The sequence below is a fragment of the Cetorhinus maximus genome, chromosome 9 (genome assembly GCF_964194155.1).
Source record: "Cetorhinus maximus chromosome 9, sCetMax3.hap1.1, whole genome shotgun sequence".
Classification (NCBI taxonomy): domain Eukaryota; kingdom Metazoa; phylum Chordata; class Chondrichthyes; order Lamniformes; family Cetorhinidae; genus Cetorhinus; species Cetorhinus maximus.
In genome coordinates, this window is record NC_135887.1 from 12,439,209 (window position 1) to 12,462,614 (window position 23,406).

A 23,406-nucleotide genomic window follows, 5' to 3' on the forward strand; every position below is an offset into this window, starting at 1 on the left:
CGATTGTGGACATCCCAACTCAAGCATGGACTTCATGGCCTCCTTGCTTAGTGGTCTATAGCTCCTGGCAGCTTTCTCTGTCTGCCAGTTTCCAAGCCGTTCCAGCTCCAGATGTAACACTGCTTATGTCTATGAAAAATCTTGCCTTACTCTCTCAATTAAATTTAATGTAATTTTCTGCATTTGTCCTTCACAATATTTACAATCTTGCCTTTCAGATGTTTGGGGCAGTCAGTCTACACAATCTTTCTTTTTCATTGTCTGCTTACCTTGAATATATTTATTAAAAATAATGTTTTCTTCCTTCTTTTCTCCTCTACCTACTTGGGCATATGGGGGATCTGTGCTTGAGCATTTGGCAGTGCTATTCTCTAATCATATTACTAGAATGTGCATTTGTAAGTTTTGTGATAACATGTTTTCCTGTAGCTAAATGGCTGGCCTCTACTTTGTGACCTATAGATGAGGTTATGGACTTGGCAAGTTGGCATGCAGGCAACTGCAGAAATATATGTTCCACGTCATGGAATGATGATGGGAGTTCACAATGGGTACATCTTACACTCAACTGTACTCAAAATGAAGAAATAATAAGTCACAGTTGGTATTGTTGGAACTAGTAAGAACAGGGCTCTTAACTAGAGTCAATTTAAAAAAGAAACAAACTGATGAAATGGGTTATTAAAACAAAATGTTTACTCAGTTGTGGCAGTTGATGTGCTAAATACTTAAACTATTTTGGAGGCAAACACCATGTTACTTTTTCAGATCAACTACTGCTAATTGTTGCCAGACTTGTCTTTCACTAGTTTCGTTGTGTGCCAGTGGCATTATCCATCTATTTTGAGTGTGGATACAGATTAATCTATTGTGTCGTATTGTCCCTTCCACACAGTGGAGCCTGTGCTCCAGGTTTGTTTTGGTGAAAAGAATTCTTTATTTTGGATGGGATTACGTATATTAAGAAAATCTGGACAAATGCTTACAAGCCTGCCAGCGTTTCCCCCTCTGTCAATCCAAAGGAGCTTACTTTGCAAAGTATTTGCTGGATAAATCAGAGGAGCACCAGAGTTGCATTTGGAAAAGTAAACTTTCACACGTGTAGATCTTTGCCTTACATTTCATTTTAATGTGCATTAGTGGATGTTCTGGTACATAGACAAGCAAAGCTTAGTTTTTAAATGGGGAAGTGATTTTCAGTGGTTTTCAACAGTAATGAATGTTTTGTGATTCTTTGGCTTATTTACAAAAAAACGCATTTCATATAAGAGTAAGTTGATACAGTGAAGATCAAAATCATACTCACTACTGCTTGAAACAGTTCCATAATTTTGTTATTTTAAGATGTGACTTCTACAATGCCTTCCACTGTAGCCTCCTTGGCCCCATCCTATCCAAACTCCAAATCATCCAAAACTCTTCTGTCCTAATCCAAATTCCACTCACTAACTCCCACTATTGTCATGTCCTCCAACACGCTGAATCCAATATCCCTGTCTTGTTCAACAAATCTCTTCACTGACTCTTTCACAGCAGGTTTCCTCTAGTCCAAGGTCCCAGTACTTGTCATGGGGGTCTGTAACTCCTGTGTATCTTCCGTCTTTCACCTCTTCTGCATGAAATCTTCAGTTACCTTGGCTCATCTCTGTGTAACATGCTTCGTTAAGCCTCTTTGCCTCATTATTTTCCTTTCCAGCTTCTAAAATTTCCCTCAAAATCTATATTTTTAACTCTGCATTCACACAACTCTTCATAACTCCAATTACTACTCGGTACCTATTCACGTTTATATCAAATTCTTTGGGACATTTTAATTATGCTAAAAGTACTTTAAGAAAAACATAAGTTGTTACTCAAGAGATTTCACTACAGTACTGATACTGGTTCTCCAGTGTACATGCAGTAACTTGTATGTAGGCGGAGCATATTTTCCTTCCTTGCTAACTGCAGGGCATAAAGCCAAAGGTAACATTCAAGGGTGTTGCAATCTTTATTTTACAAATAAATATGTGTTTTGTACATTAAGAATTGCAAACCAAGGATATGGAGTGAACAGCATACCGTCAATAAGCACTTATAGTTTTGATTTTTCTATTGAGAAGGGTGTGCAATTTGACAGATGGTCCTAACCAGTGCACTTCAGATGGGTCTTCCTATCATCTAGATATAAAACCGCCATATTCTGGAACATAATTTCTCATAAAAGATTTAAAGGGCTATACAAGATGAAACCTTGTTTGAGCAGGTAGATACCAGATTTCTGGAAATGGTGCACTTTGGGGTGGGGGGAAGCAAGGAAAGGACATATAGATTAAATGGTAAAACTTTTAAAATAGTAGTGGATCAGAGAGCCTTGGAGGCTCAGATACTCAAATCTTTACAAGTGGGAGAACATATTGATAAAGTTTTTTTTTAATTAAATTGAGGAACTCATTATTTATGTACCTGATGTTGGTATTTTTTAAAATGCGGTAATACTAAACCCATACAAATCATAGTTAGAATATTGTGACCAGTTTTGGGTCCTTACTTTAGGAAGGCCATGGAGAATGTATAAAAGAAGTACACAAAGATGATGCCAGGGATACAAATCTTTAATTGTGAGAAGACATTGGAAAAAGTGAGGCTTTTTTCATTAGAACAAAGAAGGTTGAGAATGGATATGATCCAAGATGTTCAAAATTGGTGAAGTAAATCAGAAAATGTTCCTGCAAGTTGGTCAGTCAGTAACTGGAGGCCATGCATTTTTGATCACCAGGTGAATAAAGGGAGAGATTAAGAAAATAATTTTTACTCAGAGGATTGATATGAATGGAATGCTCTGCCAGAACAGTAGTTGAAGCTGTATGGATAATAGCTTTTAAAAGATAAATGGATAATTTTGGGGGAAAAAATGAATAAAGGACAGGGTAATGGATTTAATATAGCTCTTTTGAGTTAATATAGATGCAATGGGCTGAATGACATTTTACTGTGCTGTCAAATTTAATATTCTTTGAAACTAGGTTTGGGAGAGTTCATGTGATTTTCATGGCTATCCTGAGGATGGGTAGTCTTAAAAGGGCAGTATGCTTTTCCCCCATTTGGACAAACCCTTATTAGATAATGGACCGAAATTGGAGGATAATGTCAAAGTAGGTCATGTGGGGGAGGATTTCCCTGTTAGTGACATTATAAATAAAGTGGAAAATTTCCTATGGGCAATATTGCAAAAGACCAGATTTGCTATTTTGCTAGAAATAGCAGAGGAAATTTCCCATTATCTTTGTTGTTGTTGGCATAAAGTGAGCAGAGATTATTTATTTCCACCCACACCCCCACCGACCCCGCCATGTTCTCTGAGATATTCTATTGTACTGTGCTATTTATGAAGCAGCCCCTCATATTGATTATGTCGAAACCATTCTTAATTATAGCTTCTTTGCACAGATTTTGCATTCCAATTCTTGCACAAATGGCAGCATCTGTTTTTTTGCAAGTGGCTGCATAGTTTCTGCTGTGGAATTGTGCCAGGCATTGGCCCAGCTGCTTTTAGATTGAAGACCAGATAGTTTGCCCAAGGCCTAAATCATATTCTCATATGCAGTCACATACAGGCCAAGACTGCAGTTTTTATTGGACCAATTATTTTGCCTTCAGGACTGTTGTTATTTTTATTTAGTTAGAAACAGATGCTTTCAGTTGACTATTTCTATCTGCTGCCAATTTTAAAAGAACACCTGCTTTCTCTTATTAAAGAAATGCTATTTCTCGAATTAACCCCATCTCCTACAGCAAGGCCAGAAATGGCCATGCCACAATTCCCCAACGTGGCAACAGGTGGCTTCAGCAGTTGCAGATACCCTTATTTCCACACATAGGTTCTATTTCCTATCGTTTCAAAGTGTATAATAATAAACTTTGATACAGCTGTTTAAAGTCAGACACTTGGGAAGTTTTTTTTTATTGACTTGGTGATGGCGGTAACTTAAGTGGGCAAAATGAGGCACGACTGGAACCAAGCAGGTAAGCACTTGGATTCTAAAATTAGCTGGTTAATGATGTTGGCACAATAGTTTTTGGGTATTTATAGTTTTAATTTCTTGTCTCTTCCGAACAGTTTTCTCTCCCTTCTTTGGTGTTGGCTTTTACTCAGGTAGAGTTCCAAAAATGTGCTCTAGTATCTCCTCCTTTCTTCACATACCTTCTCATAATAAAAAATACAAATTTCAAGTCATTGTGATAGCTTGGCCAAGTTTCCTTTGGGAGTTGGTCAGCCCAGCAAATACCACCTGCCATATCATAACAATGAATGTTGAAACATTGCATTTTGTTTAGCCATTCTTCACCTTATTACCTTCGCTTTATATGTATTCTATATAACCCCACATCTTACAAGACTGTATATCATCTGACTTACTACGGGCTTTGACACATTACCTACAATATATCAAAAGTGGTACAGAAGTGCACTATTCCTGATTTAGCATCATATTTTCCCATGTCATGTTCTGGCATTAGACTTCTTGTTGGCTGACATTTTAAAAAAAAAATAAAACTCAAAACTTTATGCAAGCTCAAAAATCTACCAAATCCGAAATGCATCCAATCAGACTCATTCGAAAATTCAAAACCATTTTCACCAACAATTTCCCAGCGATTTAAATTTCTAATGGCCCAAATAAGCTTCATAAATACAAAAAAAAGTATTTCACAACTAAATTTACTTGCTAAAACATTTTGAGCCTTTGAGCAACTTCTTCAATGTTTTACTTGTAGGCGTCAAACTTTCTCCAAAGCCTAGGCTTGAGGTTAATATCTTAACTTTCATATAATACTCTTGTTAGTTACAGGGAAATGTGCAGTTTAAGCATGTACAGATTTTCCCAATAAAATCCTGTTATGGGACTTATGATAAAAGAACCAACTTTATGGTTATACCTCCGAGTATAAAAGGATTTGAGTTTTCCTAATTTATCCAGTATTTTAATTTGGAGATACAATTTTGCAAGTTATGGACTGTTATAATTTAGCTCAGACACAGCTAACCAAAGAGAAATAGATATTGTGTTTTCTCATCCTAACTTGATTTTGTTTTCATTTCCAAACGAAAAGGAAATTAATTGAACTTTGAAAGGAAAAGGCAAATGTTATGAAATTCATAAGTAGCTCTCTGTGAATAAAAAGGTAACACTAATTAATTGCTACTGTGTCAGAGGCAGATGATGGTGTCTCTCGTCATCCTAAATTGAGATTTTTAACCATGAAATTGCCCCTTTTGCTCCTGTTTTTCACTCAGAAAATGGGCGCAGTGATAACTAATTTCTACCAATTTACTCCGATTTCCCTGTGCAATACTAATGGAAAACAAGTGATAAAAAGGCATATTACATCCCCAGTGGTTCAGCTTGTTAATGCACTGAGTAACTTGGCAATATAGACGAGCAAGTCATGAAGTTCAGTTGCTAGTCTACACTGAGTTAACTGCTAACAACATGGTCAGCAGTAGAGATGCTACTATTGACTTCAATGCCTCTGGGATAAGGAGCAGAAAATTGGCTACCACTTCTGATCTGCATACATCAAACCTTATTGGAAATGAGCAAATGCGAGTGAGGACAGGTTAGGGTTTGACTATGCAGTCAACTGAATAGCCTGAATGATAATTCTCAGTCCAGCTCGTTCACAGATGATATACAGTCTTGTAAGGCATGGGATTATACAGAATACATATAAAGTGAAGGTAATAAGGTGAAGAATGGCTAAACAAAATGCAATGTTTCAACATCCATTGTTATGATATGGCAGGTGGTATTTGCCAGGCTGACCAACTTCCAAAATAAACTTGGCCAAGCTATCACAATGATTTGCAATTTGTATTTTTATTATGAGAAGGTATGTGTACTGAAGTCAGAAGTAAAGATTTTAAATATTAAATTAAAACATTTATTAACCAAAAAAACTTAAACACACAAAAGTATATTTACATGGTTAAATTTAGTCTTATAACATTTCCCAAAAGATTTCTACTTAGCTAGACCGACAAACAAACAACCTTTTTAAGGCAATAGTCCCTATAGATTCTTAACCTATAAAACATCCAGTAATATTACTGCAAGACACCCACCGTTGCTATAAGGGAGGTATTTCACAAGCTTCTCTCTCCCTCTCACTTGACAATGGAAATCCAAGGCTTGTAACAAAACCTTGCTTTCTGGACCAACCGATCACTTCCCTGGAGTGGCTAAAGGCTACTTCTTTCACAGGTCTGTCTTCCTGATCACACGGCCACACACACCTCATACAACTTTCAATCTTTCCTTAAATATTTTTCTTCCATTTCATCTTTACCTTTCTCAAGAATCTAAAAATCTTTCATATTGTCTCTATGGCCACTACTTTCAGGAAAATAAACTTAATAACTTTGCTTAATTTATTTATGATCTTCGCAAGTTGTAAAACTACCTGTTTTTCTCTCTTTGAAAATCAATAGCTAAAAACTCATTCCTCATTTATCTCCTAATGCAAATCCCTATTCATGTTGTATCTACAGGTATTCCCTTTTAGCTCTCACATTTCCACTTCAAAATGCCTGCTTTAGACCTAACCATTTGATGATTTAAACCTTGTAGTCTGACTGCCTTCAGTCTAATTAAATTAGTCTCACACACACACACAACATACATGCAGCCCCTGCAAGCATGCTTCACAGTATCCCACAATAATATTGGAAAAAATGATATTTTCTTTATATCATAAATGCACAGTTTGCAAGGGCATCACGCTTAAAATGCTAATTCAGGCTGGGGAAATTACACAGCAATCACATGTTGCCGATCGATGGGAACATTATGGCCAGTTTTCTGCCGGGCTTGTGCTGAAGGGGATCTTGTAGAAATATACTTCGTCAGTGGCACTACCGTGTTCATTTATATTATGTAAATGAAAACATAGGAATAAACTTGTCATTTTCTCCTGTGTCACCCAGCAGCAAAGACTGATAGTGTGGTGATTTGGTGTGATTGGCAATCCTACACTACTGGATTTTGAAGGGTCACATTATTGGTCTGGTACGAGTAGTTATCCTATCGGTATCATTCTGAGCTTTATTAGAGTTTTTGTTTATTCATTCATGGGATATCGGTATTGCTGGCTATGCTGGCATTTATTGCCCATCCCTAATTGCCCTTCAGAAGGTGGTAGTGAGCTGCCTTCTTGAACCGCTGCAGTGCATGTGGTGTTGGTACACCCACAGTGCTGTTAGGGAGGAAGTTCTAGGATTTTGACCCAGCAACAGTGAAGGAACAATGATATATTTCCAAATCAGGATGGTGAGTGGCTTGGAGGGGGACTTGCAGCTGGTGGTGTTCTCATGTGTCTGCTGTCCTTGTCCTTCTAGATGGTAGCAATCATGGGTTCAGAAGGTGTTGTCGAAGGAGCCTTGGTGAGTTACTGCAGTGAATCTTGTCGATGTTACACACTGCTGCCACCTATGCATTGATGGTGGAGTAACTGAATGTTTTTTGTGGATGGAGTGCTAATCAAGCACTGGATGGTGTCCTGGATGGTTTTCAAGCTTCTTGTGATTTTGGAGCTGCAGTCATCGAGGCAAGTAGGGAGTATTCCATCACACTCCTAACCTGTGCCTTGTAGATGGTGGGCAGGTTTTGGGGAGTCAGGACTATAGCTAGTCCAGTTCAGTTTCTGGTCATTGGTAATACCCAGGATTCAGCGATGGTAATGCCATTGAATGTTAAGGGGCGATGGTTAGATTCTCACTTGTTGGAGATGGTCATTGCCTGGCACTTGTGTGGCACAAATGTCACTTGTCAATTGTCCAGGCCTTTGGACATGGATTACTTCAGTATCTGAGTGGTACTGAACATTGTGCAATCATCAGCAAACATCCCCACTTCTGACCTTATGGTCATTGATGAAGCAGCTGAAGATGTTTGGGCCTAGGACACTAAAAGTCAACCACGTTGCTTGTGGGTCTGGAAACCAAAACATGAAGGCTAGACCAGGTAAGGATGGCAGATTTCCTTCCTAAAGGAACATTTTACAACAATCAACATGGTTTCATAGTCATCATTAGATTTTTAATTCCAGGTATTTTTTTATTGAATTCAGATTCTACCATCTGCTGTGGTGGGATTCGAGTCCGGATGCCCCCTCGGTATCTGGAATACTAGTCTAGTGACAATACCACTACGCCACCACTTCCCCAGTTCGTTACACCAGTTTTAATGTGTCTTCATAAACTCACAGGAGAAAAAGAAAGCCAGTGGGATTTGAGCTGGGTATCTGGATTACTAGTCTAGTGACAATACCAATACGCCACTGCTTCCCCCAGCTCATTACACCAGTTTTAATGTGTCTTCATAAACTAGCAGATAGGAGAAAAAGAAAGTCACCACTCATGCCCTTAACTACCTTGACCACTACGTCAGTCTGAATGAGGAAATGATGTGAAGAAAAATTATTTTAAAAGGGTGCATAAGGTGTTCTATAATTTTCTAACTCTTCCCGTGCCATTGTCAAGATAGAGACAGGGTTGGTGGTCAGCATGGACATTGTGTGGTTTCACTTGGCCATGAGAAAGAGAGAATGTTTGGGTAAGCAGCAGCAATGTTTGTCCTTACTTCCTCCCTTCTCAAGGTCCTGACTTCTCTCGGACTTGGTTCCAAGTAACCAGGCCTGTGTGGCCGCTGTTCCCGCGGGTGAACCCAGACAATTGGCGGAATATTTTACTAAAGGGAGAAAATTTGCGAGAGAAGCAGCCTCCTGCCCTCATGTAATGTCCTTTTCAGCAAACTTTGTGGAAGGCAGCAGAATTTGGAATGGAATGGCGTTTGCTTTTTTGGTTCCCTTCCCTAGTCTTCAGATGCTTAGGCACAGTCACAGTGCTCCAAGTTGTGATCAGCTGACCTAATCAATAAAGAAGTATTGACCCAATTTCTTTCTTGATCCATTTTGTTTTTAGAGGAATCCATTCAATCAAAATAATTCCTAAAGGGTTAGAACAGGCTGCAGAATGAGCAATGGAGATTTCTTGGTCTGAGTACAGTACCAGATGGTGCATTTCGCCATTGAGCTTTATGGGAACCAAAAGCAGCCATCTTTTTTTTTTGAAGCATGATAGATTCAAATTCACATTTCTGAGTTTGGCTGGGTTTCAGAGCTCAGGCTGGATGAAATTTGAGGCCATTTGGGAACTTGGTCACTCGCATGGCTTTTGTTAGAAAATAGATGTCTAATCCAAATTTATAACTAAATACGTTTTCCTTTTGGAAGTAAATAAGGGTATTAAAGGTAGACATTGACTTGCAGCTTGTGTCCTTGTAGTTATGCAGTAAACATCCCACTCAAGTCGTTTATGCACAGGTCAGTGTTTGACTCTCATGAGGCAGTTTGCCTTTTGCTCTCTAAACTGTCAAATGCACCAGAAAGGATACACTTGCAGGAAAGTAATATTAATATAAACCAGCATGCAGTGCTTAGAAGAAAGCCAGCAGAATAGTCCATACTGAAAATACTTTTGGACATTTACCATAAACCTGAGCTTTACAGCTGTGTCAAGACACGCAGTATTTAGTGCAAATGATTCCTTTTGAAGTCATTCTGACTTTCTTACCTCATCAGTCAAAACTAAATAGCTACAACTGACTGAGTGACTTCAATGGCAGGCTGGGAGAATCATATTACAATCATTGCAGCATAACTGAAGAGACACACAATTAAACTACCAGGGAGAGCTGCCCTGGTGTCCTGTGCATTACCCCCCACCATCAGCATTTGCCATCAGCTGCCTATTCCCCACACTCTGGAATTCCCTTCCTAAACCTCTCTGCTTCCCATCCTTTAAGACCCTCCTTAAAATTCAGTTATTCGACTAAGCTTTCAGGCACTCCATCTGACCTCTTGTTTCACTCACTTTTTTTCTTATACCTCTTTGGGATATTTTTCTGAGTTACAGGTGCTGTGCAAATGAAAGCTGTTGCTGTTGGAATGTGCCCATGGTGACAATTTCCAATTTGAACATGAAAACGTGAACCTCTGAATGCAATTCTAGTTCAGATGTGTTGTTTGAAGTTGAAGATCAGTATCTTGATCATTTGTTGAGCTGCTGATAATTTTATACCATGATGCCCCAGAGGTCTGTTTTCAGAATGAGAAATAATTTTTGAAGTGCTTACTGTTATTGCATAATTTTCTATGGTGAGAATAGTGTGCAACATTTTATGTTAAGTGGGTCACAATTGATCATACTTAACAAGGGCTTCTATAGTAGTGTGATTTGGTGATCTTGAAAGAGCATGTTGAGAAAAAATTTCCTGGGCATGCATCTTGTTAAAGTAGGCATTATCTGTGACTATACTAAATGTCACCACATAATTTAAAGAAAATTTATGTATATTGTTGCTCTGTGGGGATCTGTAAACCTCCATTGAAGGAACCTGGAATGGAAAAATGCTGTGGGGTGTTGTTAGATGTGCAGGAGAAGGGGTTGTCTTTCTGTCTGTGTAACAGAGTTGGATGCTTTTCCGAGTAGGTTTATGGAGACCAATTAAGCTTCACTTTTCCAGGTTTTTTTTTTAAGTGCAAAGTGCATGTTAATTTGTTTTCCTTTACCTCTCTGCACCTTCTCCCAACCCCCCACTAATCAGCCTCTGAGAAAAGCAGTGAGTTTCTCTCTGCTGAGTCTCCACTGAAGGTAATCCCTCTGGCTGAAATCACCAAGGTTTTGTCTTGGGTTGGAGGTTTGTAGAACTTTGTACAGTTCATAGACATACCCTGAAATTGAGGATGAAATTTAGCAGATACCAGAGAGGAAATTGACAGTTGGAATTCTACAAACGGTACTGTTTACCAGTAGAGCTACTGCCTCCTGTAAATGCCAACAGGAAAAACAACAAGCTGAATATACTTTGCTGTCCGTTCCTGCGACTGGAAATTGCATCCAAAAGTGTACTTGTTGCAGTGTCTTTTTGAACACTATGGTATTTCCTTTCTGCTTGTTAGAAACTCGCAGCATTACAAGATATTTCTCTTGACTCTCATCCGTCCAGTCTTCACTGAAGTATCTTGCATCAGATCAAAGGGCCTGAAAATAAGTCTGTTGCCAAACATGCAGATAGAATTATTCAGTTGGGTTCATTACTTATTATCAAAATAGGATCATGTTCCGTTCCTCTAAGAATGCAGGATGCAGGGGTGCCTGATGTCGTGCCAGATACAACATTGCAATAGTAGTGACTTTTTAACCAGTTGCACTTTAGTGCATGAGTAGCAGCAAAAATTGATTTTGTTTTGAATATGCATCCTAACATAAAAAGCCTGTCAGGTTTTCCCAACCCCCAATTTGTTGTTTTTCTTTAGGCAAGAAATGCTTATTACCTGGGAAAATGGTTCTTGAAACTATTGCATAATGGATTTTGAAGAGTTAGAGACTAATGGTACATTCATATCACAGGTTTAATGCCTGGGTTTAGCCTCATATGGATGCTAAACTTAATGTGGTGTAAATAGAATGTGGAGGCTCAGACTGTCTGCAGCAAAGTGGAGTGAGACACCTCCACGCATTCCCCATATCTCTTCAGCCCCTTTTCTTTCATCCACCTGTCCAATCTAATCATAAATTTTGACACAGTTACTGCCTCAACCACTAACTCTCTCAACTCTGCGCCTAAAGAAGTTTCTCCTCTCCTCTTTCTTAAATCTCTTATGTTTAATCTTGTACCTACGATCCCTCATTCTGACCCCTCAGCTACTGGAAGCTGTCTACCATGTCTATTGCTATCACATCACCACATAATCTAAAACAAAAACAAAAATACCTGAAAAAACTCAGCAGGTCTGACAGCATCTGCGGAGAGGAACGCAGTTAACGTTTCGAGTCCGTATGACTCTTCAACAGAACTAAGGAAAAATAGAAAAGAGGTGAAATATCAGCTGGTTTAAGGAGGGGTGGGACAGGTAGAGCTGGATAGAGGGCCAGTGATAGGTGGAGATAATCAAAAGATGTCATAGACAAAAGGATAATCTATATTCTTCTAATGAACAAAGCTAAAGGACACAAATTTAAGGTGATTGACAAAAGAACTGGAGGTGATATGTGGACTTCTTTTAATGCAGCAAGTTGTTATGATCTGGAATGCACTGCCTGGTGGAAGTAGATTCAGTAGTAACTATCAAATGGAATTGAATAAATACTTGAAAACTCTTTCGAGTTATCAACAGTCACAGATTGCAACTCTTTCGAGTACAATCACAGATCTTGGTTTCCAGGAGTGGGACATGAACCCACAACCCTCTGATTCAAAGGCGAGGGTGCTGTGAACTGAGCCACAGCTGAACAATTTTTAGGTCTATGGAGAAAGATCAGGGGGCTGTAACTAATTGGATAGCTATTTCAAAGAGCCGGCACAGTCATGATGGACCAAATGGCGGCCACCTGTGGTATATCATTCTGTGATTCTATATAGGTATCACAGGTTGAGCTAACCCTAACAGGGCTGAAGTTTTTTTCAATCTCTACACATGAACTTTCCAGTAGGGATCAGTAAATTATAAGCAGAAACCCTGACTCCAGGGAACTGAGGCCTGTTGTTGGGCCCCATACCACTCCAGCTGAGGACCACAAACTATGCCTGGAGCTGTCTAATCCATATTGATCAGCTGCTGAAAGTCTACTAATTGAAACATCGGAGATGCTTTTCTCATTACTAAACTTCTATACTTCTAGTTTTAATTGCATGTAGTTGTGATCAGAAACACCAGTTTATTTTAAAATGCAAGCTCTGTGTAACGTTTAAGCTCTATAATGTTTCCTTGTTCACATTTATCCTCAAGCTTATGTAAATTCAAAATAACACTTGAATTCTGGCAAGTTCCACCTCTCTAAATTACTATTTGCAAGCTGTGTCGTGTCTCGTTCCTATTTACTATTTAATTTTTATTTGCATTCCATGATCGTAGCCCCAAGTATTTCTTGTTTGTTGTCTTGTTTGTGACTGGAGTGTTTATCTTTTCAGCCAAAGAAGCCCAAAGCCCCAGACAACCCTTTCCACGGCATTATCTCCAAATGTTTTGAACCACATCTCTATGTTTATATTGAATCACAGGATAGGTGAGTTGAAGACTTCAGCAATCAGTACTTATCTAATTCAGTCATGGGTGTTATGAACTACTGAAGGATAATTGGGGTCAAAGCTATTGCTCCTTTTTTTAAATTAATTCATAGAATTTGGGCATCGCTGACGAGGCCAGCATTTATTGCTCATCCCTAATTGCTCTTGAACTGAGTGACTTGCTAGGCCATTTCAGTGGGTATTTAAGAGTCAACCACACTGCTGTGGGTCTGGAGTCACGTATAGGCCAGACCAGGCAAGGACAGCAGATTTTTCTGACAATTGACAATAATTTCATAGTCATCGTTTAGATTTGAACCCGGGTCCCCGGAGCATTCCCCTGGCTTACCAGTCCAGGGTAATGCTCCAGTGACAATACCACTACGCCACTGCCTCCTCCCCTAATCTAAGTTCAAGGTGAGCATCATCTATATTAACTAGACTATCTGTTAATGGGAGAACATTGAGAACCACAAACATACTTTTTGTTTAGTTGCCAAAGGAGTGGTGCTAACTTTCAGATCTTCAAAGGCTGCAACATCTTCCTTTGATTCATTTGAATGCTCCAAGTCAATTCAGATATACTTCAGGAACTGATTATCCTAAATGGGATCAAATGTGAAACTTTAGCTTGACTGGAACTTTCTTCCCTTTTTCTTAAGTGTTCTGGGAATCAGCTAGAAAGGAAATCACATTGAACCTCAATTAACTTGGTATTGGTCACTTTGTTTAACCTGATCTCTCAGTAAAAATACATTCTGCAGCCTACCCGGTATTTTTTGTCTCTATGTCTTGAATTATTGCCTCTGCTTACGTTGATATAAACTTGTCTCACTTTTAAATTGAATGGCAGAATCATCCTTGATGGTCTTAGATACTGCCTTCAATCTTTCTTGTAGCTTCTTATGTGGCTCAGTATTAAATTTTGTCTGATAGTGCTCCTGTGAAGCATCGTGTCACTTTTTACTGTACGGTACATTAAAGGTGCCATATCAATGCAAGTTGTTTTAAATTGCTATAAGTCAGGAAGAAGCTAAATTGATTGACAGTATAGCAGGCTCCTAGTTCCAAGTAGGTAAATCTCTCGGGTATTCCACCTTCAATGTTTATTAATTTTAGCCATGGAAAATAAACGTTCATGTTCCACAAGAATGGAATAATAACTCAACAGGATTATAGATGCATAATTGTTGCTAATGAGTGGGAGAAAGGGAAATATTTTTAACAGGATAAGGTTGTTAAAAGTACAGCTGTTGAAAAACAATTGTCTATAAATCCTACTTTTCACAGTGCAATATATAAGAAAAAAATTTAAAATATAAGTAGAAAGTGCTGGAAGTATTCAGATATGGCAGCATCTGTGGAGGCAGAAATAGAGTTAAAGTTTTGAGTAGAATATGACTATCATTAAACGGAATATCATTAAATGATTCTTCAGTTCTGAAGAAGCGTCATATTTGACTTGAAACGTTAACTCTTGTTTCTCTCTCCACAGATGCTACCAGACCTGCTTAGTATTTCCAGCACTCTATTTTTATCTCAGATTTCCAGGTCCGCAGTATTTCACTTTTATTTTAGCAAAGATATTAAACTGGATTCACCTGTGATGTTGATCCATCTTCTATAAAGCTATAATTCTACAGAGTTCAAAGGGTCATTGCTTTAAATGCTGAACTTTTTACTTTGCACATGAATGGTTTTGCTCTTTCATGTAGGTTTCCACTAAATTGTTGCCATGATGAGGTTTAATTTTAGATTGGTTCATTCCTCCCCATATGAAATAACATTAAATATTCACAAAAACAGAAGTTACTGTTTAACTGCCGTTGCCTGTGGCAAAGAGCTTAAAATGCTCAATTATGTTATAATTCATTTTCCCATAAATGTTCTTGTAAAGGTGACTTTGCAAGTGCTGACCAGAGAAACCTGTGAAACATTTTTTTTTAAGGAAGGCCAAAGTTAAATTGTGCAGATCAAACGCGAGGCAGTTAAGCGAGTTCAGAAACATGGAGTTCCATCACTAATCATATATGCTGGCTTTATTTTTAAAAAACGCTTCTAGTAAAATCAGATCTGGCAGAAATGCATAATGTGGGTTTTCCTGGAACTAAGCATACCTAGAAAAGTTGCTCGAGAAGCCAGGAGTCCCCCTTAACTTGTTTTGATTAACTATTGGAGTAGTGGACTCTTTCTGGTTGGTCCAGTATAAGGTGGGATGATCCCTTTCATGAGAAACAAATGACTGCAAGGCTGTAACATTTTAATTCTCCATCTTAACATTTTACATCAGTATTCTGATTTTATTCTTAATGTACTGAATGGCACCAGTAATTAAGATGTTGCATTCATGCTCAACTTCAGACCTAGTTTTTGTTAAGGTTTTAGAAATCTAAAATATAGCCTGTAATTATGTGTAGTTGTAGGATTGCACTCATTTTTTCAGCATCCTATTTGGCAGAGCTGCAGTGGTAATTCCTTTAGTATATTATCCAAAACTCTGTTACCCATATCTTAACTTGCTCCAAGTCCTATTCACCCGTTGCTCCTATGCCTGCTGACCTTTGTTGGCTTCTGGTACAACAGCTCCTCCAATTTAAAATTCTCATCTTTGCTTTCCAGCCTGTCCATTTCTCTGTAACTTCTCCCAACCTTTACAACCCTCTTGAGATCTCTGTGTTCCTCAAATTCCAGCCTTTTGCACATCCCTGATTTTTATTGCTGTACCATTGGTGGCTGAGCCTAGGCCCAAGGATCTGGAATTCCTTCCTTAAACCTGTCCGCCTCGCTACCTCTCTCTCTTCCTTGACAATACTCCTTAGAACCTATCCATTAGGCCAAGCTTTTTGTCACCTGTCCTAATGTCTCCTTATGTGGCTCGGTGTCAACCTTTGTTTGATAATGCCTCTGTGAATATTTTACTACATTAAAGTTTCTGTAGAAATGCAAGTTATTGGTGTTGTAGCTGTAAGCTTCAAGATTCACATGAAGTGCAACACTGAGCACCCAAGGATATTGGTTTATAATGGAGACGGAAAAAGATAGGAATGAAAATGTGTACTGATGTATGACATTGAGATGCAGAAGGAGAGATGGTGTGATTTTACACCCAGAGAGAGAGAGAGAGGAGAATGCTTAAAAAATATTCACACGGGCTTACCCAGCTTCCTTACTCAATCTGTTTTAAAATAAATACAGATAAAACACACACCAAGTTGTGCAGCCAATACATGGTTGCAACATGGCAGGAACTTCACTCAGTGTCATTATGTGCAGCCTCATAATAGTAGCCTTTGAAGGCAGACCTGGGTTTCTGTTGGGTCAGTCTGACTCCCATTTCAGGGTGAACTCTTGTCAAAAGGATATTACTGGCAAGTGAATGCATGTTTTTGTGGTGAACAAGTCATTTACTTTTAGTGAATGATTGTTTCTAAATTGTGATGCAATTCATTAAGGTCATTAGTTGGTGATATAATGTAAGGAGCTGCTTGTTTCAGTGTCGAAATTTTACTAAGCTGGATAAGGATGCAGGCTGGAAATGGGAAATTATATATAATTACATTGATAAATTAGAAACTTGAATTACTAACTTAGAATTTTTTATAATTATGACCTGGGCATTTTTCTCCCCTCCCAGAGCCTGTTTTTCCAGACTAACACATAGTGAAAGCTCTATTAGCCATGCTCTAATTACCCAGTGTCACAACTATACGCTAGAATTTTCACAGCCATTGAAACTGCATAATGTTTCCTTTGTTAGTATTGTACTTATTTCCATACCCATACTGTACATGTCAGACCAAATTTTGCAGACCCCCAATTATCAGTCAATTCCCATGATGAGATTGAGTGGGGGAGGGGAGTTGTTGGGGTGGTGATGGTGGATGAGGGGAGGATCCATTTTGACATTTAGAACTACTGTACTTTCAAGGCAGAAAAAGTCAACTAATTGACACTGCAGCAGCCACGTCAAACTGCAGCATATGATTTATATGTTTCTTGTAGATGCGATCATGTTGTGTAAGGTACACAACAATTTGCCACAAAAGTTGCATGCATTTGCCAAAACTATCTCTCTAGTGAGTACTTAGGAGTCACACTGACCTAGAACAAAATTGCTGAGTCCTCCCTCATTTATTTTATTGTCCATTGCCTTTATCCATTTTTCCTCTTTATTTTCCTCCACTTGATTGTACCATTATCATTGAAACATATATAATTAAATCAAAGAATAATACAGCAGAGGCAGAGACCATTTGGCCCATTGCGCCTGTGCCAGCCCTTTGGTAGAGCCATCCAATTAATCCCACCCCCTGCCCTTTCCCTACAGCCCTGTGCTTTCTTTTCACTTCAAGTATTTTCCAATTCCCTTCTGAAAGTTACAGATGAATCTGCTTCCACCATCGTTTCAGGGAGCGTATTCCAATGACCTCTCTGTGTAGAAAAAAAGTTTCTTCATTCTGCCTGATTATTTTGCCAGTATCTTAAGTGTGTGTCCTCTGGTTACCAGCCTTCCTGCCGCTGTAAACAGTTTCGCTTTATTTGCAGTTTGAGTTCTGAGTTGGGTCGGCTACCTGGGTGAAATCGATCGGAAGCAACTCCATGCTTTTTCTGATCAAAGATAAGATGGAATGTCATTAAATATTGTTCAATCAGCAAAGTAACTTCAGAAATAGTAAATACTGCGCTTTAAATAATAAACAATTACGACCGTCTTCACAAAATCCATGAGTATTATGAGCTGGACGCTCAGCATCACCTCCCCCTTCATTAAGCTAGGTGAAGCAGGAAACTACAGGTCCACACTACGTTGATACTGCCTGTCTGTACAGAAAGAGGGTGAAGAGCTTTTTGTACAAAATGGGAAAGAGGTTGCCTGAGTCACAGCGGGACTGCACGTTGCCATTACTAATGTTTCTGGATTTTATAGGGTATAACCTGAATTTCAGTAAGTAACTATCCGGTTTATTTCAAAAATCACAAGGGGCAGGATTTTTAGATCAGTGAGCCCAAGAGCGGCCAAGGAACAGACCCCTGACCGTGATTTCACACTGGCTGGCCAATTAACAACCAGCCAACGTGAAAGGCACGCTGAACGGCTCAGCGTGGGCGGGGGCAGGAGTGGGAGGAGGGCGAGAGCTGAAGTCAGCACGGGCACAGGGGAGCATGGAACGAAAGCTCCCTGAAGGCAGAGAGCTGCCTCAGGGAGCTGAAAAATTTGAATGCAAAAAATAAAGATTTTAAAGACTGGGAAAAATGCCCACGCATCAGAATCAGTCACCGGAACATATATACGTGATGAAAATTCTATCCGTACATTTTTATTTTTAAAAAAATTTAATAACGGAAACATCATCCTGACTGTGGATGAGGTTTCCTGAAAAATGCAAAGGCCACCTGGCTGATTCGCTCACCCGCCAACCGTAACATTGGATGGGCAACAAAAAATCTTAGTTAATTACTACTTTAATGGCCTTAATAGGCCTCTTAATTGTCAGTGGGTACACTTCTGACTCATGTGCGCTGAAGACAGTTGAGTCTTGGATGCTAATCTGAGGAAATCCTGCAGCGGTGTCCCGGGCCTGAGATGATTGACCTCCAACAGCCACAACCATCTTCCATTGTGCTAGGTATGACTCCAACCAGTCGATATATTTTCCCCTGATTCCCACTGACTTCAGTTTTTCTAGGGCTGCTTGATGCCACACTTGGTCAAATGCTGCCTTGATGTCAAGGGCAGTCACTCTTACTTCACCTCTTGAGTTCGGCTCTTTTGACCAAGGCTGTAATGAGGTCAGGAGCTAAGTGGCCCTGGAGGAACCCGAACTTAGCATCAGTGAGCAGGTTATTGCTGAGTAAGTGCCACTTGATAGCACTATCGATAACACCTTTGATCACTTTGCGGATGATCGAGAGTAGACTGATGGGGCAGTAATTGGATGGGTTGGATTTGTCCTGCTTTTTATGTACAGGGCGTACCTGGGCAATTTTCCACATAGCCAGGTAGATGCCAATGTTGTTGCTGTACTGGAGCAGTTTGGCTAGGGGCGTGGCTAGTTCTGGAGCACAAGTCTTCAGTACTGCCAGAATGTTGTGAGGGCCTATAGCCTTTTCAGTATCCAGTATCTTCAGCTGTTCCTTGATATCATGTGGAATGAATCTCAGTCATCACTGCGGTTTGCAGTAATCCCAGCCTGTAAGGATTGCATGTAAACCTGCTCTTTCCCGAATGCCTCAGGGCAAAGCAAAATTGCAGAGGTAGCCTCAACAAGCCTTGGTCCCATGTTTGAGGGTCTTGGATTTTGCTTTTGTGCCTACACCAATATGACAGATGATGCACATTCCGTCATAATGAACGTGTATTTCCTGGAGACTTAGACCTGTTCAACACCTCAAGGGACACACGTTGCCATTCAATTTCTATACTTGTTTATTTTGCCAACACTCCTCGAACCTTTACTACTTTACTTTATAGTTTGTATTTTTAATGTTTATTGTTCCATTTGTGCATTTGCAAATAACAATAGATAGATTTTATTACTGTTCTGACTTCAGAGTGAAAGTGTAAATATTACGTATGGGTGAAGACTTGGAGAAAGTGAGTGGTTTCCAGCACTTGGGATCAGTGGTGGCAGAAGATGGAAGTAAAGAAATTGAAACTAAGCAATGGATTAGGTCTGGTTGGAGTAATTGGAAGAAGTGCAGTGGAGTGTTATGTAAGAAAAGATAGAAAAGTATTGCTGAAACTGAAAGAGGAATCTACAAGACAGTTGAGAGACCGGCCTTGTTATATAGTGCAGAAACATGGGCAACATCAAGAAGAGAGGAACAATGACTGGATACCAATGAGATGTGGATGCTGAGATGAATGTGTAGAGTAATGAGAGAGGACAAAATCAGGAACCAGCACATCAGGGGTCAGTAAAGATTGTGGGAGCGTCGAAGAAAATAGCCAAGAAGAGATTGAAATGGGTGGTCATCTGTTGAGGAGGGAGAGAGGAAATGTGGTGATGCGAATAATGGAGATGGGATTGCCAGGAAGAGGAAGGCCTCAGATCAGATGGAAAGATGCGATGGCAAGACATTTAATCGTAGTAGGATTGGAAGAGAAATAGGTGACTGACAGGAGGAGAAGAACAAGGGCGATCAACCAGCATTGTAGCCACCCCAAGTAAAATGTGAAAAGTTGAATGAGGAAGAATAAATAGATTTAAAAACATTGCCAAAACATCTTTTCGGTTCTTTATGAAAATTGCTTTCTTTAAATTATTGATGCAGCTACACAGAAATATGTCAAACTATATGATGTGTCTTAGTTGGTATAATCTCTGTATAAACCAGAAAAGGTTTATTTTAGTACAAAACTTCTATTACAGTTCTCCATAATTTATGTGGTACATTTTACATAAACCTAAGAGGATAGACTTCTGGATATTTATCTTTTCCTCATTCTTTCCTATTCTTTTGGATCTTAAATCAGTTTCATTGTTTCCTATATTCCTTGAACCTCAAGTGTACAGACAATGGACCTACTCCAAATCATGCCGCCTTCTTTATCACTGCAGTTTTTTTTATTCGAGCATTTTTAATCTTCAGTTTCTTGAGAAAAATTTGCAGTGACTCTGTGAGCTCTTCCCAAATTACAAAAATGACTGCACTCCAGAGTAATTAATTGCATAAAGCATTTTGAGACATTGCAATATAAGGCATTATATAAAGGAAACTTTTTTTTTTAGCTTTCTCTCTTTTCTTTTTCTTTGTTTCTTCCTTCAGCTTTCACAGAATCTGATACATAACAGCCGTTCCCTCGTGACTCGGGGCTTTCTACTTTTTGTACATCAATCAACGTATTTATCCATTATCTAACATCCTGAGAAGCTGCACCTTTCCAGTGCTGTAAAATAATCCCCATTGCCAAGATTAAACCCAAATGTAACTGATGGGCCCCTGGAGGGATAGTCTGAGTATGACCAATTTAGCACTAATTGCTAATGTGTGTTTAAGAATATTTCCCAGAAATAACTGGTACTTGGGTTCAGAAAATTTCTGTGGTTGGACAACATATGGGCACTATTAACCTCCTTGTTGGCACGATGCCAGTGTTTCCGATTGTAGTAACCTTACTCTTAAAAGCTGTGCTGCAGATACATACATTAAATTAGACTAAGCTTGGTTCTGCGTAAATCCTTTGTAATGTTCTGATTAGCTTTTTCTCTGAATTTGTCTACCTACTTATTCTTTGTAGTAAACTTTGGATCTTTGCTTACACCATGGAGACTTGCACATGCTCTTCTTCCTTTGCACTAGCCTGTTTGGTGTTTTGTAAAAGAGCGCCTTAAAGGAGCACTGATCAATTTTGAAGGCATATCAAGGAGCAAATTTTACCCACATGTATTTGCCTAAAAAAGTACACTTATTTTTAAAAAATGTTTTCCCTTAGTAATTTCTTCCCCTCCCCATTCTTCTTGAAGGTGTTGACTCTCTGCTGGGTACAGTTCCACGGGCACCAGGAGCCTTCCTGCGTCTTGCTGAAGCCACGAGAGCCTAGCTAGAATCAGCAGCCTTTTTAATCATTAGGGAAAGCTCAGTTGGGACTGACCCTGACCTCACATGTTGTCTAAAAAGGTTCACTTCAGGCAGAGGTTCCTGGATAGTGATAAGCATCATAAATTCTGGCTAATTTTCTGCTCCCATTTGTGTCCCTACCATTTCCCTGACTAAGATCAACCAATTCTGCGCAGAGCAGGGATTAAAATCTGGAAGCACCTGGTCTGTAAGCTTCAGCTAGTCATTGGATGACCTTGCAATGTTTGGGGGTAGGGGGTGGGGAGCTGGTAAAAGGATGTAATAGCCCATCATGCCTATGACTAGATACTGCATTTAATTTTCAGTCAACATCTCATTCTCCCTCCTGATCCCTGAAGGAAGTAATAATAGAGATTTGCTTTGATAAATTGCCTTTCATGACTTCATGGTATCCCAAAGTACCTTACAGCCAATTAAGTACTTTGAAGTGTAGACATTGTTGTAATGTAGGAAATGCAGCAAACAATTTGAGCATAGCAAGTTGTCACAAACAGCAATGTGTTAATGACCAGACAGTCTGTTTTTGATTAACTGAGAGATAAATATTTACCTGAACTCTCTTGTTCTTCTTCGGAATAGTGCTTTAGCATCTTTTACACCACTTAAGAGGGCAGACAGGGCTTCGGATAGATACCTCATCTAACAAAGGCACATCTGACAGCACAATCCTCCCTCAGTAATAAACTGGAGTGTTTGCCTGGATGTTGTGCTCAGGTCTCTGGAATGAGACGTGAGAGGGAGCTGCACTGACACTAGGGTTGACAGCCAAGGTTAATTGATGAAAAGTGCCTAAGTCAGAAAGCTGGTGAGCTGCTTGAGAGGCATCTACCATGTAGTGAGCTTTAAAAACGATACGTTACATCTACAGACTTGTACACCTCGGGCCAGGTAAGGTGGGCTGCTATGTTGCCCATAGCCTTATCCTGAAGTTCCTTTAATCCTGATCAAATTTAGAAGATCTGTATGTCAGGTACATCATTTCCAGCATAATACTACTATAAATCCAGTTTATGAAATCCTGATTTATAATGTTTTGCCACATTCATCGGCACCACTTTAGTATTCTGCATTTGGAATGTCTTCCTTGCTCTTTTTTTCCATGCTTGCATCTGTGTGAAAGGCAGGAGAAGTCCACCTGAAGGGCACTAGCATACTTGATTTGAAAGAAGCACACTTGAGCAGGAAGGTAGACACCCTCCTCAGTCTGATTCCCTTCTGTGCACCCTGCTGAAATGAAACAAAAATAAATTACATTTATGAGGCAAATGCATACACTGATCAAGCTGGGTGTTCCAGCCCTTGCATTTACATTGAAACCACTGGTCCTTGCCGCTGGTGTGTTAGTTTGGTCAGGTAGATGTAATGCAGATAGAAGATGATGACCAAGCTAACTTGGTATAAGACTTTTTAAAAAAAAAAATTGCTGGAAACACACAGCAGATCGGTCAGTAACGTGAGAGGACAAGTTAACATTTTGGGTGCATGCTCGTTTCTCAGAACTAAAACATGAACAAGTATTTTAGTAAGGTTGAAAAATTAGAGAGGAAAGGTGAAGGGAAACAACGGCCACTTCACTAATTCAGTGTTCCAGCATTTGTAGTTGATTTTGTACTTGGGGAAATTTGACTGTATTTATTTCACTTTCCAGTGTTCTCACCTTTATCATCTGCTGCAGAGCTGCAGATGGACAGCATTGATTGAGTGAGGGAGGTGC

General features: G+C 39.4%; 1 protein-coding gene across 1 annotated transcript in view; it reads left to right on the top strand.

Moving 5' to 3' along the window:
• vps53 (VPS53 subunit of GARP complex) overlaps positions 1-23,406 on the top strand; it is a 250,550-nt gene that overhangs the window by 112,250 nt on the left and 114,894 nt on the right. The window contains exon 13 of the mRNA XM_078548073.1: positions 13,014-13,108. Coding sequence (XP_078404199.1) covers positions 13,014-13,108 — 95 coding nt within the window. The remainder of the gene's footprint in view (positions 1-13,013; positions 13,109-23,406) is intronic.